We start from the raw sequence: 16,109 nt of genomic DNA, 5'->3' as shown, positions 1-16,109 counted from the left end.
ATAAGCGATAATTTTGCTCTCACAAGGCCTGCAAACTCGTATTGAACCGGAATGTCCGAAATCAGCGCCCGGTATTAAAGAGGTGCATTTTGCATCGAAAATTTGGCCACACGTGCGACAGTGATGTTTCCTTCGGAACGTGGAAAACGGTTCGCCGCAGTGAAAACAATCCTTTGCATTTTCGTCACGCATCCAAAACTCCTTGCCAAGCAGCCTACTTCGGAAAGGGGGCACCTCCTGTCGAGATCGGGCAGGGTGGTATTTTGGTTCCTGGGTAGTAAGACCAGAATTATCAACGCGGAACGAAACATGGGGAGGAGTTAATGTGAACTGATGCTGTCCATTTGACTCTGAGGATGGCATCCTCGAGGGTCCAAAACCAGGCAGGCGTGATTGGCTGATTTTGGGGGTGACTTTTGGGCGCTCCTTGAATGAGACCTTCGATGAGTGCGTGGATGATTGCTCCTTGTCTGTCATGGTGAGCGATGTTGCTAGTGTTGTAGGTGTTTTGCCTTCGTGGATGGAACTATCCGTTGTTGAGAGTTTTGAAACGCTGTTAGTGATGGAAGTTGGAGCTGGTGAATAATCATTCGAGATGGATTTGTTAGCGTTTCCAGGTTGGCTGTCTCTACGAGAAGGATGTATATCGTTCGTTCCATCAATCGATGTTTTCCAAGCAGATCTTGAGAAAGATGTATCCAGTTCAGCTAAGGCATGCCGATCTTCTATGGCAGACTGCAGTTTTGGAGACGCTGCGCGTTCCATGGGAACACTTTCCGGCAAGCGAGTCTCTCGAAAAGATTCACTGTTGTTATGTCTTGCTATTAAAACTGGCGAATACGACTGCCTACTCGGTGCTGACTCCTGTTGTGACTGTGACTGGCTCGTCGTAGTATGAAGCGAACTATCCCGTCTCTCTGAACTGACAGAGTCGACATTCTGCATAATACTAGATGCGATGCTTCCTGAGCCCCTTCTACTGTGAAACGGAATATCCTTCATGGCGTTCACGTTTATTTCAGTCACCGTCGGGTCGGCCATCCCTGACGTGGTCTTGGTTAGAGGGGCAATTGGAGATTTCAACGGTCCGCCAATCTGTCCCGATGCTTTTGACGATACACTGCCAGCCTTAGAGGACAATCGTGACGGCTTCCCTGTATACTGATTTGTCGTTCCTTCTTGTATTGGAGGGAAGGTGCCCAGAACTGGAGATTGTGATTTGGATGCATGGGCCGAGTTCGCAAGCGATGGTTGCGAATCTGTCGATCCTGGCTGCCCTGATAGATTTGAAGGAAATGAAGACGTGTTAGGGCTCCTAAACACAGGTGTTTCTGCTGGTGTTATATCAAGCTGTCTTGAAGAACCCCCAACCATATCTTTGACACCGCCTACGGAAGCTCGAAATCGATTGTATAGACCGCTAAGGCCGCCTTGCAAATCTCCAACCAAACTCTTGTTGTCCGTTGCGGGAGAGGTAGTAGGAAGACCAGTAAGCTCATAGAAAACGGTGAGCTCATCTGATTGACAAGCAGCATTGTGTATCTGGTTCAACGCTTCATTTCGATGTTCCCGCTCTGCTTGCGAGCTCATAGACCCAAGAGAACCCCGTCTTGAAGGTCGGCCAAGTGGTAGAAATATTGAGGACGCGGAGGGGCTAGAGTTCCCCTGTGACTTTTGAGAGGCCATATCTGTATTCAACACGCCAACATTAGTAACCTACAATATAAAATAAATCAATAAATCAATAAAAAAGACTAAAACCTTCTTGATCTGATCAAAGCAAGGCTCTCCTCGTACATGGCAGGTGACTTTAACGCTTCGTGAGAAAGCTATTCCATCTTCTTTTGGTTTACCTCAGAAGGGAAAACGCGACTCCGGTGAGAATGGCGCAGAGATGGCAACCATGTGCAAGACACGCAGAAGCAGCGAAATCGAGGTGGGATAATCGATGGCCGTGGTCATCGCTGCCGCCTGGCTGCCTACTTGACGTGGATCATCAAGAGACGTCACGAACATGTTGAAGGTCCAATGGGAGAGCGCCGTTGTTGCTAAGTCAGCAATTACAGGTTGGCCTAGGCTATTCTGCCAAAGCGGTGAGGGACGGAGGGAGCAAATCACGGGTCATTTACCCCAGTTGGGAATCTTCAAAGATCCGTGATTCACGGGTCTAGGGAACTACCAAAGTGGAATATTTCAAGTTACATCTGTCCATCTTGAGTATACTGGCCATGTTGGGCTTTTCTTAGCGCGTTTACGATCTATGAAGTGGCAGGGATCAAGGACAAGTTATGTCCTACGACGATTTCCAGCTCCATCATGGAGATAATGAGAAAGTGGATTGCGCCTCTTGTCGAAGCCGCGCTATGCTCTTACTTGGGGGAGCCCTTCCCAGACGAAGCGGCCTTACGGAACTCATTGAAGCTGGTAGAAGATGATAACACCCTTCGAGTCCGCGTGGGAGATCAGAAACTCGTGCAGGTGGCTCAGGTATGCATGCGAATTTTATACAGAGGTGGCGTGGGATTGGCGGCGCTGACGTATCTCATGATAGTGGTCTCCCGATCCAGAACCCATCCGGGGTACTCTATCTGATTCTGTAACCACCATCTCGAGCGTTTTTTCCAGAGAGTCTACGGAGATCTTCTTGAAAAAGGCCAGGAAGCGACTTACCAACAATACCCGGGGCGCAATCATCAAGATCAACGAATTCGATATTGTTATTAGCTATGCGAGAGCTCATTCGCCTGAGATCAGTCTCTTTATCCTGGACTTCCGCGTTGAGGGATGTGAGGGAAGCAGTATATTTGGCAGCCCAGTTGATGTCAGTGGAAATTCCAGGTTATCAAGCTTGGCTAGGAAGTGTTCGAGAAAGTGTATTACTCAAAGAAATGGCCGTGCTTCCCCCAATGGGGAAGGGCGGGTAGCGAATGTGGCCACAAATTCAGATTCGGATTCAGACTCAGATGCGTCATCTCTGAGATCCCAGGCCTATGACTCCACTGCACCGCTTTCCCAAGAGCAATTTATATCGCAAGCTCCATGTCGGCGATTAGAGAACCACCAAGTATCTGCCAGAAAGGACGTTGTCCTACCTAAGAAGAGGAATGCGACGTTGATACTTTCTGCTCTTACTTCGAAATCAAGACTAACAGAACCAATCTCAACCATTCCAAAAGAGAAACCGTGTCAAACGGGGAAAAGCAACAGGCCACTCTCTCCTGAATTTGATGCGGATATAGACCAAATTCAATTAGTCCCGTCTATTGAGAAAACGTCCCCTATTCATGAGGAAATAAACTCCAATGGTTCTTGTGACGCCGAATCGTTATCTCCATGTAGGAACCCGGTTGCAAGTACATCCCTCTCGCACACCTCTGATACTAGATCCCCAAGAGTTAACAAGAGCCGTAATAAAAATAATGTGGCAAGTCAAACCCGTCGCGACAAGTCAACCGATAACACAGATCCCAACACATCCCCAAAAGCGCTTAAACCAACGGTTCAGAAAGAGATGACCACTAACAACAACCCGAAGGCAAACGTGCAAACAGCCCGAGATGACCCCTGGAAGAACATGACGCGAATCCGCCACCGGGATGTTACAATTCACAGAGACCAAGAAGATATAATCCAGATGAAGGAGTCCTGGGTTCCTCCAGAACCGGGGAAGCAGGCGCCACAAGCCCACGTCCCAATACGTCTTTTGCAGGAATGGAACGATATGCACTGTCGCAGGCCATCAAGAGAAAATATGAACGGATGCGCGGCTTCTCAGTCCACAAATGAGGAGGACGACCTTGACTCTGAATTGCTGAAATCTTCGTCACAAGGCGAAGTACTGGACTCGGAATGGGCTGCCACTCCCCAATCAACATCCTCTTCTCATCTTGTTCCGCAAGACAGCAGCCCGCTCGCTATGAGCGACATACGTCCATCACTCCTTTATCCCTCACGCAATGTGTCGGTTCGTAATAATGACATTCTAACCCGTGACAATGTGGACGAGTTGAAAGATGGACCCGACATCCCTGTCAAGTCACAAAAAGCATCCGCTTTTGATACCACTCCACCCATTGAAGATGACGACGATTATTCTGAGATGGGAATGGCAGTTCCGAACGGTTTGGGAAATGTGAGCCAAACTAATGAAGACTCTGGGGATGAGGAGATCCCAAGGTCTGGAGCTTTAATCGAACAGACCCCTTATGTCCAAGCAGTTAAACGGAAAATGGCAACAACCATTCACAGCCCGAGGAACACTGATGAAGATTCTGGCCAAAGCTATAACAAGACATCATCGGACCCTCTTATTCCTTCAACCTACGATTCCCGTTGTTTAAATGTTCACCCAGAGTCCTCTATGTCCACTCGCGGAAAAGCCACTCGCAATTCCGTAAAACACACTAGTCCTGCACCCACGGAGAGATTTAACCTGCTGGATTGCGGTTCGATGGATGGTGATGATGAATCTATGGCAGAAAGACAACTAGTGTCCGATTTGGATGAATATATGCAAAGCACCCGTGATGAGTATCTGGAAGTATCTGCTACAATCCAAGCTCCAGGGACCGCGGAAGACGCTACTAAACCATCTAGTCCCTCCGTTAATATACATGCATCTCAGACTGAAATGAACTCCCCCCCGCTGATTATCGGAAAGCGGAAACGGAATGAGATATCTCCCAAGAATAGCAATCCGTCTAAAGAGCCAAAGATTTTTAGGTCACAAGCATCCCGCCACAACAAACTCTCCAGCACGATAAAACCCACGGAATGTCGGCAAATTGGTTTTGAACATCGATCTTGTTTCGGCAATGGCATATTGCCATCAAAAACAGAAGGCATATATAATAGGTTCAAGGCAGCCTATCCACACTATGCTGGTAGCATTGACGATTTCAGGAAGGCATGCGATGAACTACAGCACCAGCGGGAACAAAATTTTATGAAGCGATCATTTCTGTGGGACGATTTCGTTGTGCGATATCCGTCATATGTCCTACAGTATTGTGACGATGGGGAATCTTCTCACATTGCTCCCTACGTGGATTATTTTCAAGGGGAAGTCAAAAAGCCATCCTGCCGAAAGCGAAATCTCACAGCCCGCGACCTGGACATTGTCTTGGCTGACAGGGTAAATGAGAATGAAGCCAAAGAAACTTCCTTTATGGAGAATCACAGCAGAAGGTCTTCTTGGGCCAGTGTCCTAGTTAACGAACAAGAGCCCCAAACTCAAAACAATAAAGTGGTACATGTATCGTCATCAGACGAAGAAGCGGATAATGGTCAAGTACCGAGCATCCCAGAGTCCAATCATGAAGATTTACTGGTCAGTTTCGAGATTGACCCGGATAAATCTCTTTCTAAATCAAGTGATGAGCTGGATGTTCAGGAAACTGCTAGTGTCGAACTTGGAGATCTGAACCCTTTTTTTCCTCTTTCTGATTCTGAGAAAGAGAATGCCACTGCCTATGAAGATATTATTAACGTTGAAACCGAAATCAACCTCATGTCGGATGGAATTTCTGAGTCAGTGGAAGAGCATTATTGCTCTCCTCTTGCTCCAACGACCACAATGCGGGCCCCCTGCAGGAACCTCGAGATTGACTCCGACGATGATAGCGTAATGCTTGATAATTCCTCTTCGAACTCCAGCCTATATGAAAGTAATCAAGAAGAGAACCATGATGCCAAGAATGGCCCTGAAAAAGTAGACAGGGCTGATCTACCGAATGAACGCAGCCAAGTCTCTCTTAGAAGCCAAGCGAGACAAATTTCATCTCCACAACAGTCTCGAAAGCAATACCGCCGCTTTTTCCACCCACCGCCTGAGTCTCCTCAAGACCCTTTGTGGGATTTATACAATAAAGCGAACCAACCAAGTGACGTGAATGATCCAGATGATCCGAAGCAGTGGCATAAGTCTCCAAATACCCCATTTAAGATCTATGCCCGCAATGTGGCAAAGCTCCAGGCAGACTACGGGTTTCGGCAGGATGGATCCAAAGCGGATCCAATTCGTGTGGATGAAGACGGCGTTGTTCGTCCCCCGCCGATGGGGGATCCACAAGGTATGGGCTCGATCGGGTGGAGTCTTTGATAGACAAAATTTGTAAAATTTTCGCCAAAATATTTTTTAATTCATTTAATCACAATGTATATATCCCAGATGGAACAAAATTATTTGCTCTTTATCGAATTAGATCAGAGGGAAAAAATGTTTAAGAGGAACGCATGTTCTAGTGACTGTATTGTTAATGATGAAAAGGTTTATTATTCCTCTCTGAGCAGATTTTTCTCTCCCACTTCTTATCTTGTTCTCTTTCAAAATCGGAGCTTGTTATCTTTATGTCCTCATCTATTAAGTCTTTTTATTCTTCGCTGTTGGATTGAGAGTTTGCGGTTTGCCTGAGGCCCTTCCAACGATTTGATGTGATTATTTAGGACTCACATTGTTGTCACTGACTAACAGTGGTTTTCCCGATTCCTTTCCTCAAGATGGTCGTGATATGTCTACCCACGTCCTTGTCTTGTACAGTACATTGTATTGCTACAAACACTATCAAAACTTGGTTCATCTGAGCCTATTAGGTCACCATGCTTCAACAGATTTTCAGAAGAGGCAGAAGGGGTATCTCCATTCTAGAGAGACTCTAATAGGGGCAAGAATACACAGTATACACAGTGAAGCAAGAGGCGTCCATCAAAGCCAACCACCGGTCTAGATAATTACTTAGGAGAAGATATGTATTAATTATTATGTTTACAACAACCCTAGAGACTGTTGCAACCAGCAAAATCTCATCACCCATTCACAATACCATAAGTCCCCGAGAAAATCATGACACATAATTAACCGTAGCACATTATAACGTACCCTGGCAAACAAGACTTCTCAGGTTAAAAGACTACGCTGGATCCTTACCCTCTTCTGTACGCAGAAGCTCAGCCACCCGTCCATGGCCTTCATTTATCGCCCAGTTTAGCGGTGTCAGCAGCCCATCATTGTCCTTTACGTTGACATCCAATGTCGTAGCCAAGAGCAGTTTAACAATTGCCTCATGTCCATTGCCTGCTGCAAAAGACAGTAGGTTCCTGCCATTCGCGGCTGTCCAGGTCCTGTTCACATAAACATTGTCAAGGAATAGTTCCACCACCATCTCCCTTCCCTGACGAACAGCGTGGGACAGGGGAGTGTCTCCACCCTTGTCTTCAGTGTCCATGTCCCACCCTTCCATTTCGAGGAGTAATTCAACCGCCTTCCGCCGTCCACTTAGCGATGCCCAGGACAGTGCTGTTCTTCCGGATTCATCCTTCAGGTGCACATCTATCTCATTCGTTGCCAGCAGCAGCTGAACAACTTCGTCGTGTCCAAGTTCTGCTGCGTAAGAGAGCGCCGTTCGTCCTTTGTTGTCCATTGAATTTACGTTGACTCCTTCCTTTTCCAGCAACAGCTCAGCCATCTTTTGGTGGCCATTAATTGATGCCCATTGTAATGGCGTCAATCCATTCTCATCTCCAACATCCGGATCGACCCGTGCATCTGCTAGCAGCTTTCCAGCAATAGCCAGGTTTCCACATCCTGCAGCATAAGAAAGAGGAGTGCGGCCTTTATTATCCTTGAAAATTGGAATAGCCCCTTTCTCTAGAAGATAGTCGAAAGTGATGAAATCTCCATTTTTGGCAGAATATGATATCGCGGTGCGGTTGAGTCTGTCCCTTCTTTCAAAGGCGGCCCCACGCTCAACGAGGTTCTTAACAATAACATACCAGCCCTGCCTCACGGCAGAGATAAGTGCTGATCTGTGTTCTTTAGCATCTGTCATCATAGGACTCAGTTCTAGATAGTATAATGTGGAGCTTAGATCACCAGAGTCAATAATGCGAGATAGGGATATCTCGAGCGAACTCCGCAAATCGGTTCTAACCGAGTCGGGTTGGCTGGAATCGAAGCCCTCACTATTACGCAATTCCGCTTCTAATTCTTTCACTGTTCCCTCATCATCTAAGTCCTGTAAGTAACGAAGCACAACGTGGCCATAGCACCTCACAGCGCCAACAAGAGTGAGTCGACAATCCCCCTCCGTAGCGAGTGGAACATGTCTTTGAGTCCCAAATATAGGGTCATTGAGGATTTTGAGAATGCCGTTTGCTGCAAAATATAGTTTTGCGTCGCGAAAAGCAGCCTGGCGATAGCATTCACATAATGCCAAGGCCAGCAACCGTCCGTGGTTAAGCAATTTCAATTTGCCTAATTTCATGCTCCTCCGAGCTCGAACTTGTCTCTGGTTGCAAAGTATGAGGAAGTGCCCATAGTAGAAGTTGCTCTGCTTCGACCCATTTACCATCACGAACATGGGATTCCGCGGCTTTTCTAGCAGCTGAGAGGATCTCTATCCCGAGTGGAAGTTTTCCCTCGAGTCTGAGTGCGGGAATTATGTAAAGGCGTCTTCCACTGGGCCTAGGCCACTATTAACGAAAGCATCATGAATCCGACAGATGTTGGTATTGGTAAGACCGAAACGCTTAGCGTCGCGAACAGTCGTTTTTCCACCAATTCTCCTAATAATCCTCGCCATTGATGCAAAGAAAAGTGAATAAATCTCCTGAGCACACATGATTGGAAGGGATTTGGTCAGCGCGGGGACCTCCAACATTGTGAAATCGTCAACTTCCAGTACATCGGCAGAAACGTTCTGCCAGCCAAATAGGCGGAAATCATTGGAATTGAGAGCTGGCTGTCTTGTCTCAATGATGTTAAAGCCTCCACCTGCACGCCAGAGTTCAAAATCCAAGATTACGTTGGCATTATTTCGCGGATTTGATTTGGCAGAAATAATGCGTCTGAGCGGTGCTTGCAGGGGTCCATTTATGCCAGCCTCCTTGAGAGACCAAAGCCATATACCAAGGACTGCTTCTAGTTCATATTCGTCAGCTCGCCATTTGCCCTCAGCGTTGCCATCTAAGTCAATCTTCCGTCTGAGTGAGAGATAGATGTTTCCGTCATTCTCTCTTGTCCCAATAACACTACTCCATGGTGAGCTTTCGATTTTGAAATCTATATCCGGTCTTGCGTTGTCAGGTGAGCATTGGACGGCCCAGAGGAGAGTAAAAGCTTCATTCCATCCATGCTCAAAGACAACATCAGTAGTAAAGAGAATTTTGGCGGTGTCTTCGATAGCCCTTGCTAAGGATCGTGTGATACTTCGAACAGCAACTAGCCTATCTTCCCAACAACTGGTTAGACGCGCAAGACGTGCTCTATGCAGGAGTGCTCTCGAAATATCATGAGGCAGCCTATCTTCTGCGGAGTTCATGTGAAAACTGGCCCTCCATTTTTCGGGAGCAGGCTGAACATCGCCCCGAAAATTCTCTGGGGAAAGCTGGGTGTCATTGTCCATAACGGACAGGACATCTGACCACATCGGAGGGTCAAGTGGAATATCCGCACGCTTAGTACAAGACCAGTTTTGGGGTAATTTGTTTGCATGAGATTTGTGATTGTCACAGTGAGCCAGTCGAAAACCAGAGAGTAAGTGCTGATTCCCGTCTTGCACTGACATGATCTCAAACGTAGCATTTTTGCCGATCATTGGCGTTTTTTCCAGTTGGTAAACAGAGGATGAGGTTTGCGGTACCCAGTTCTCGTCAAAGAGCTTGCGGCTTTCTTTGGAGAGCTTCCCTTGGCGGTGATATCTCGCCATAGACATTGCCCATCCAAACCGGCCATAGCGGCTTAGATTTCCAATGTTTAGGGAGAGCCAGTCCATTTCATGTCCCTCATAAAATTCTGGACGATCTGCCAAGAAAACTTCACTCTCTTTTAAGCGCTTTGTCCGGAGAGACGATCGTACAGCAGTCATTACCAGAGTGGCACACAACTGAGCCACTGCTACAGATGAATGGCATGCTCTCAAGCCTAAAAACTATAATACAAATCCAGCTGACGTGGTGCTAATAGCAGCCCATACCAGGGCCGTCTGGGGCTCCTTTCTCTTCTCTTTCCAAGACGTTATGTACTTGGAAAGTTTACCTTTGCGATGAGTATATGCGAACGAGTCGAAGGCCTGATCGCCTACAAATTGAGTACCAGGCTGAACCCAATATATTCGAGATGCACTAGGAAACTCCCTTTCAAACACCCGCTCCTTAGTGACTTTTTCAACTAAGCAGGCACAAAGCGCTATTCCAGTACATAACAGGATAGTTCCGAGGAAGGTCATTGGGACAGCGTAGACGTCTTGCAAGTCGTCCCTCAAGAATTTGTAGTAGTATCTCGCAATGGCGGCCCATACAAGAACACCGGACTGCAGAATAATTCCAAATACAGATGCTGCAATGTACCAATGTCGTTTTCGTTGCTTTAATCCAACATTTAGAGATAGATTCGGATTTGGAGCGAATTTCGAAGGAGATGTGCTAGAATCCGACGACCCAGCGTCTCCGCTGTTGAATAGAGAAGAAAGACGCTCCTCGTCCTCGAAAGACTTTTTCAACTCTCGCCACTCATTTCGGGACGTCTTGAGATACTCTTCGAATGAATAGATTCCGGCGCTTGGCGGTGTCTCTGTGCTTTTGTGATAAAAGTCACTCTCCGTAGCTTCTTCGTCGTGGACTATTTCTAGGAGCTTGGGGCGGCCAAAAACACGAGTGAAGCCTCCATTGTTGTACAATTCGCAGACATCACGGCTGGTGGATGAGCATAGTTCGGCTTCGGCCGTGCCAACTCCTTCCTGTGCACGTCCAATGAAAGCTCTGAGGGACGGGGTGCCATAGACACGGATTGCGGATACAATCGTGGTAATGATACCAAGCGGCGCCGTCGCGAATATGACAATGTCCGTTGGATATAAACACTCGCTGAGGTATTGCTTGGTAGGGGCTTCTCCAAAGAGAGCAACAAGGGGAGCAAGGTCTGTAGCAAGGTTGTCGGCGAAATCAGTCCACCAGTCACTCATGGTTCGTCAGCAAACCGGTCGTTTGAGAACAATAACATTCCAATGGGAGGTTGTATGGAGGAATAGCGCAAAACACAGCAGGAGAAAAAGGGAGTTCTTCTCTGATTATGTACCATTGGTGTGTTTTTTACCCGCCAAGCAGGCACCTCGTGGTACTGTCTGGAAGGGTGGTCAGACGCCTGGAAATCAATTCTGTGGGATCCTGGATGGGACGCTTCTCCTGTTGAGGGGTTATGATCTGCAGTGCTATCTTCAACAATTTCTCTGTCGTCCATGCAAATGGATCAACTCTTCACACCATTAGACCCTGGATACCATAGGAGGCCTGCATGGGCGGCTTGCATTAGATAAGAAGGGAATGCAACTTTGTCAATGTTAGAGAAGGCTATAAGTTGAATCTTTTTCATCATCTTCGGATCAGATACTTTGTTGATAGCCAATCAGAAGGATCAGAGAAAGCAGCTGTTGGCTCTGGATGATATCTCTGTCGATTTCCAACTTTCAAGTTAATGCTAGGCCTTTCAACGCAGTCTGGAGAGCTCGCATAATCCGCCGGAGCATGCGGCGTATATTTTCAGCTCCAATCCATACTAGCTGGATAGATATGGCGTCAAATTATTCATAGTCATGGCTCAACTCTCACAGAGATTGTCTGCGATCACAAGCGATCGTAGAAAGATACATCGTCGCCATATATCTCAAATTCAGTATGCTGGGTGCAGAGCCTCAAGTATACAGCCAATTGGCTTCAACGCCCGTCCATCAGGAGGGCATAGGGAGCATGGATGTGGGAGTGTGACTGCGATGAGTACTAGTATTTTGAGAGTCACACGAACAGGTTCGTTCTGCAGGAGCCTTCTATACATTAGATATGTAGGTCCTGGAATTTAGTCCTCATGTGCGTCATTGTTCTATAAATAGACAGGTTAGTTGCTAATGAACCTCATTGTTTGTGATTGATGTAAAGCCATACCTCTACAGTGTGATGTTGGCATGGAGTCAAGTGTCGTCGGCGAATGTCAGATGTTGCTTGGATCATTAGCCGGGCCTTGCAAGGATGAAGGTACTTGAACAGTGCATGAAAGGGCTCGTGCTCAATGCAGCAAGGCTGGCCCCCCTGGGGATATCGATTTGCCGGAATATAGGGAAATAAAAGGCGTGGAAGTGACCAATTTGGGCGCAATAATTCAGCTCTGTGCCTCATTTCGGGAGGAGAAAACAACCTCTGTGGTCCCGATTAAGACCCGCTTGTATCTTGATCTGGCATTATCTATCAGATTAAACCATTTCAGAGCACCAAGACTAGGTGCTTTACCCAAAAACTTCCTAGAGAGCCTGACTGTAAATGTTATGATATTCTTCACCTAATGTCAAAGTTCATTCCTTCTTGGAATTCTGGTAACATTAGGATAAATTGTTCATGCAACATTGGATGCATAGCGCCGAGCACTTCCAAAACCAATACCTGGGAACATTTTCGAAAGCTGGTTTTCTTTTTTCTTTCCCCTTCCATATGCTGTTGCTTATGCATCAGGCTAACACAATTATCTGAAAATTGGGAATTTCGTCATCGGGGTCCAGGAGCGGGGTTCGGAAGGCACCAACCAACCCATTCTCAATTTCATTCCCCAATACGCAATGCAGGCTTGCGTCGAGATGATGGAGGTTCTGTACGCGGAAATGCTCAATTGCCCTGAGCATTTTGTCTCTTGATTTGTTAGGGATGCATGCACTGCCCGCATCCAATCTGTCAATTACAGACGCACAGGCAAAGACTCCACGAGCCTTCCAAGGCAGATGCAACCCCACGATCAGGGGTAGAATCCAGCCGGCCAGTGGCTTGTTTGTTGCGGCGTAGATGCACTTGAGCCGTCTTGGCCGACCAACATACGGCTGTTCAAGCTTCGGATTGGCTGGCGGGTAGTTATTTTTAGGACCGGATGCTTTTCTTCAACAGTACAGATCTGTACACAAGGAGGAGAGCACGGGTACCAGGCTGATGCAAGCGATGTTGCAACAAGGAGGGGTGGAACGAGAACTCAGAGGATCGAAAAAAGCAACCAGCCCAGGTCAGATTGAGTCGCGATTCCCACTTGCTCCGGAGGCCTGGAGATGATGTGAACGATACTCGCTGCCGATATGATGCGTAGCAGGGCAGTAGTAACCATTCAGGCAATTCTACTACAGTGAGGCAACATATCCAGTGCCTCGCAGGTTGAGATGCTGTGTGTGAAAACCAATTAGGTACAGTACAAGCCACGATCCCTCGTCCATCGTTTTGAACAAAACCCTCCTCAAAACGCCAACCTCGTCGATTGCATATCTCATTGGTATTGATGATACTTCTCGTATGTCTGGGGAGGAAACGATATACTTACTTGTTATCTCGGATATCCACATTCTCCAGTCTTGCGGCTCCGATGCCTGGCCTGTTGATGATGCATGCTACCGACACAGAGGGTCTTCGAAAGGATGCACGCGCCCTGATCCCGCACCTCGGATTCTGAACATTGCTTATCATACAACGCTGAGAGTACTACTAGTATAGTATAGTATGTGGGCCTGGCGGATCCTAAAGAATTGCTTTGTAAGTAGTCACAGTAACTTACTGCAATTTTGAATAACTGGTGGACATTCTCAGATGGATGAGAACCATTACCATTATCACATATATATACACAATCATCCCCTCCCCATTATTTCATTTTACTATTTCATTGTCGTGCTTTTGTTCACCTTCATCACACACAAACATTCATGTACATACATCTCTCTTCAGTTTGGAAACCCTGGAACGACATTAGAAAGAAAAAACCCTAAAAACCTTAAAAAAACCACTCGTCAAAAAAGGGTCGTTCAAAATTAGCCGAAACGATGGTCCCAGAAAAAAGAGATTTGTATAAATGAACATATATAGGATGTAATCTAATGCAAATCACGTAAAATAATAACAGACGTTGAGATATATAGATAAGAGATATGAAAATACAGCACGCGAAGCCAAAATAAAGCAAACATAGTCGATGGCTTAACCTTAATGAAGAAAAAGATGGAAAAAAAAAAAAAAAATAAGGAAAGACATTAAATCTGTCACATTCACATGAGAATGGAGAGGGGGCAGGAGAGAAGGGTGTATGATCAAAATATCCCTTACTTATCCTGTCCCTTATTTAGATGGAATGGTGGTCGTGTGCGTATGCGTGTACGCGCGTACATGTACATATGTGAAACTTTTCCCATCCCAACCAAGGGGAAGGGGAATGAGTGTGCACACATACAAACGCACGTTACACACACATGTATCTGGAGGCAAAACACATATACATGCGGGAAAGGGAGGGTGGGAGAGGGGGATAGCGTAGCGTCACGTAGCGTAACGGGAGAGCCCAGGAGTAGGTATCAATCACAATAAGAACCAAACTAGCATAGTTCACTTTCATCCATTTTACCAATATTCATCCAATACACCAATCAACCCTTTATGCGTGCGCATCATGATGTCTGAATGGCTCGTACGCCATATCCCTCCCGCCCACGCCGGCGCCACTTACAGGTGCACTACCCGCTGCAGCGGGCATGAACGGCGCTGTCGCGGCGCCGCCGTACGGATCCGAAACGCGCTCGTATGTATATGGAGTCTTCTCAGCGGTAATGCCGCGGTTGCGACGGCCGCCGAAGCCACTACCGCTGTTGTTGGAGTGGCTGTAAGGCGAGCGACCGGAGCAGCAGCAGACACTGAAAAGCCAGAAGATGCCAGAGGCGAGGGAGAAGGCAACCCCCAGCCAAAGAGTTGAGAACATGGTTTTTCCCAGTGAGGCGTGGACGTCGTAGGGTTTTAAGGAAGTGTTGACGGCGGCAGTTAGAGCGGCGTACATCGCAGTAGCGGTGATGGCGGCGGCAAAAAAGAAAACGGAGGAGACCTGGGTTGCTTTTGTTAGAGTTATGGGTTGAAGGCGGGAGAAAAGATGCCCGAGGGCGGGGAGGGAATAATTTTAAAGAGGCAAATAAAAATAACATACAGAAGACACGATGGTGACGGCCAGGCTACCCCATCGACTGAAGACAGCAGCGATACCAACCAGTAACTCGACACAGGTCGCTACTAACGCCACGATGAAGGCGATGAACATCCATCCAGCAACCTTCCGGTAGGCACTGAGGCCCTTATCGAGGCTGGAAGGTAAGAACTTGTGGCCATCTTTATCCTTGACCAAATCTTCTAGATCCCATTCTTTGACGGGGTCGAACCAGTATTTGGCTTTGCGGTCGGTACATCTGATGATCTTGTACTGGCCGTTCTCATACTCGCCGTAGCAGTGGTTCCAGAGGCCAATGAGGTAGAAATCGTGTAGTTTGCCGCTGCCGTCTGCTTGTTGGAGGCTGTTGGTAAAGGGGAGGAGTTCTTGGGGAAAGCCTTTTGAATTGAGGTTCAAGTCTTTTAGATCGGCCTGGTGGGTGATATATTAGATGGAACTAAATGTACTGTACATAGATTTGGTAAACTCACCTTGACGAAGTAAATGTCATTTAATGGGGCGTTGGGGCTTGTCACACCCAAACCTACAAAGATGAGACAGACGAGGGCTCCGATTGTGAGGAGGTAGGGCGTGAAGATACACGCTATTCTACCGCCTTTGCCCATGATGACGACGACACACGGTGAGAAAGCGGTCGATAGATGGTTGTTCGCGAGAGACAACTAAAAACGAATGAATGAACGATCGAAAGCGAGAGATGGTCGGATAGGATTGAGGAGATGAAAACGAAAGGGCGAGGGAGCGGGTGTTTTATTTGAACACGGCAGCGAAACGAGGTTAATGCGGCTGAGGCTAGGGAGCCAACACGAGGGATTGGCAGCTGGGAGAGCGATCGGGAGAGGAACAGTGACACCAGGAACAGCCACACAACTCACAAAGCAAGCTGGGGTAAACGAGTGCCCGCCGGAGAAGAGAGAGAGCGCAGAAATAAACAAAATAAGATAGAGAAAGCAAAAAGTGGTGATGGCTCTATCTCCTATATAAGAGCCCTTTCTTTCTACGAGAACTGGGAATTTCTGCCCATGCCCGCCCGCCAAGCCCCCCGATGCCAGCGTCAGCCTGCGCAAAACCGCGTCCCACAATAATTCCACCGCACCAACCGCATCCACCACTC

General features: G+C 47.3%; 3 protein-coding genes across 3 annotated transcripts; 1 reads left to right on the top strand and 2 right to left on the bottom strand.

The window, feature by feature from the left end:
- Nucleotides 1-2,316: 2,316 nt before the first annotated feature.
- HCAG_07779 (predicted protein) lies at nucleotides 2,317-6,100 on the top strand (the record flags this gene model as incomplete). Its single annotated transcript, XM_001537420.1, has 2 exons — nucleotides 2,317-2,487; nucleotides 2,552-6,100. 2 exons carry the CDS (start codon nucleotides 2,317-2,319, stop codon nucleotides 6,098-6,100), a joined length of 3,720 nt encoding a protein of 1,239 aa, XP_001537470.1.
- A 358-nt stretch (nucleotides 6,101-6,458) lies between these two features.
- HCAG_07778 (conserved hypothetical protein) lies at nucleotides 6,459-10,958 on the bottom strand (the record flags this gene model as incomplete). Its single annotated transcript, XM_001537419.1, has 7 exons — nucleotides 6,459-6,584; nucleotides 6,675-6,721; nucleotides 6,926-8,005; nucleotides 8,346-8,461; nucleotides 8,617-9,222; nucleotides 9,562-9,735; nucleotides 9,949-10,958. The coding sequence occupies 7 exons, from the start codon at nucleotides 10,956-10,958 to the stop codon at nucleotides 6,459-6,461; spliced, it is 3,159 nt and encodes a 1,052-aa protein (XP_001537469.1).
- A 3,479-nt stretch (nucleotides 10,959-14,437) lies between these two features.
- HCAG_07777 (predicted protein) lies at nucleotides 14,438-15,600 on the bottom strand (the record flags this gene model as incomplete). The annotated part of the gene is made up of 3 exons (XM_001537418.1): nucleotides 14,438-14,878; nucleotides 14,978-15,406; nucleotides 15,466-15,600. 3 exons carry the CDS (start codon nucleotides 15,598-15,600, stop codon nucleotides 14,438-14,440), a joined length of 1,005 nt encoding a protein of 334 aa, XP_001537468.1.
- Nucleotides 15,601-16,109: the final 509 nt, after the last annotated feature.

This window comes from Histoplasma capsulatum, genomic scaffold (assembly GCF_000149585.1).
Source record: "Histoplasma capsulatum NAm1 scaffold_9 genomic scaffold, whole genome shotgun sequence".
Lineage (NCBI taxonomy): Eukaryota > Fungi > Ascomycota > Eurotiomycetes > Onygenales > Ajellomycetaceae > Histoplasma > Histoplasma mississippiense.
Note: the sequence above shows the minus strand (reverse complement) of the source record. Positions and strands in the feature narration are given on the sequence as shown.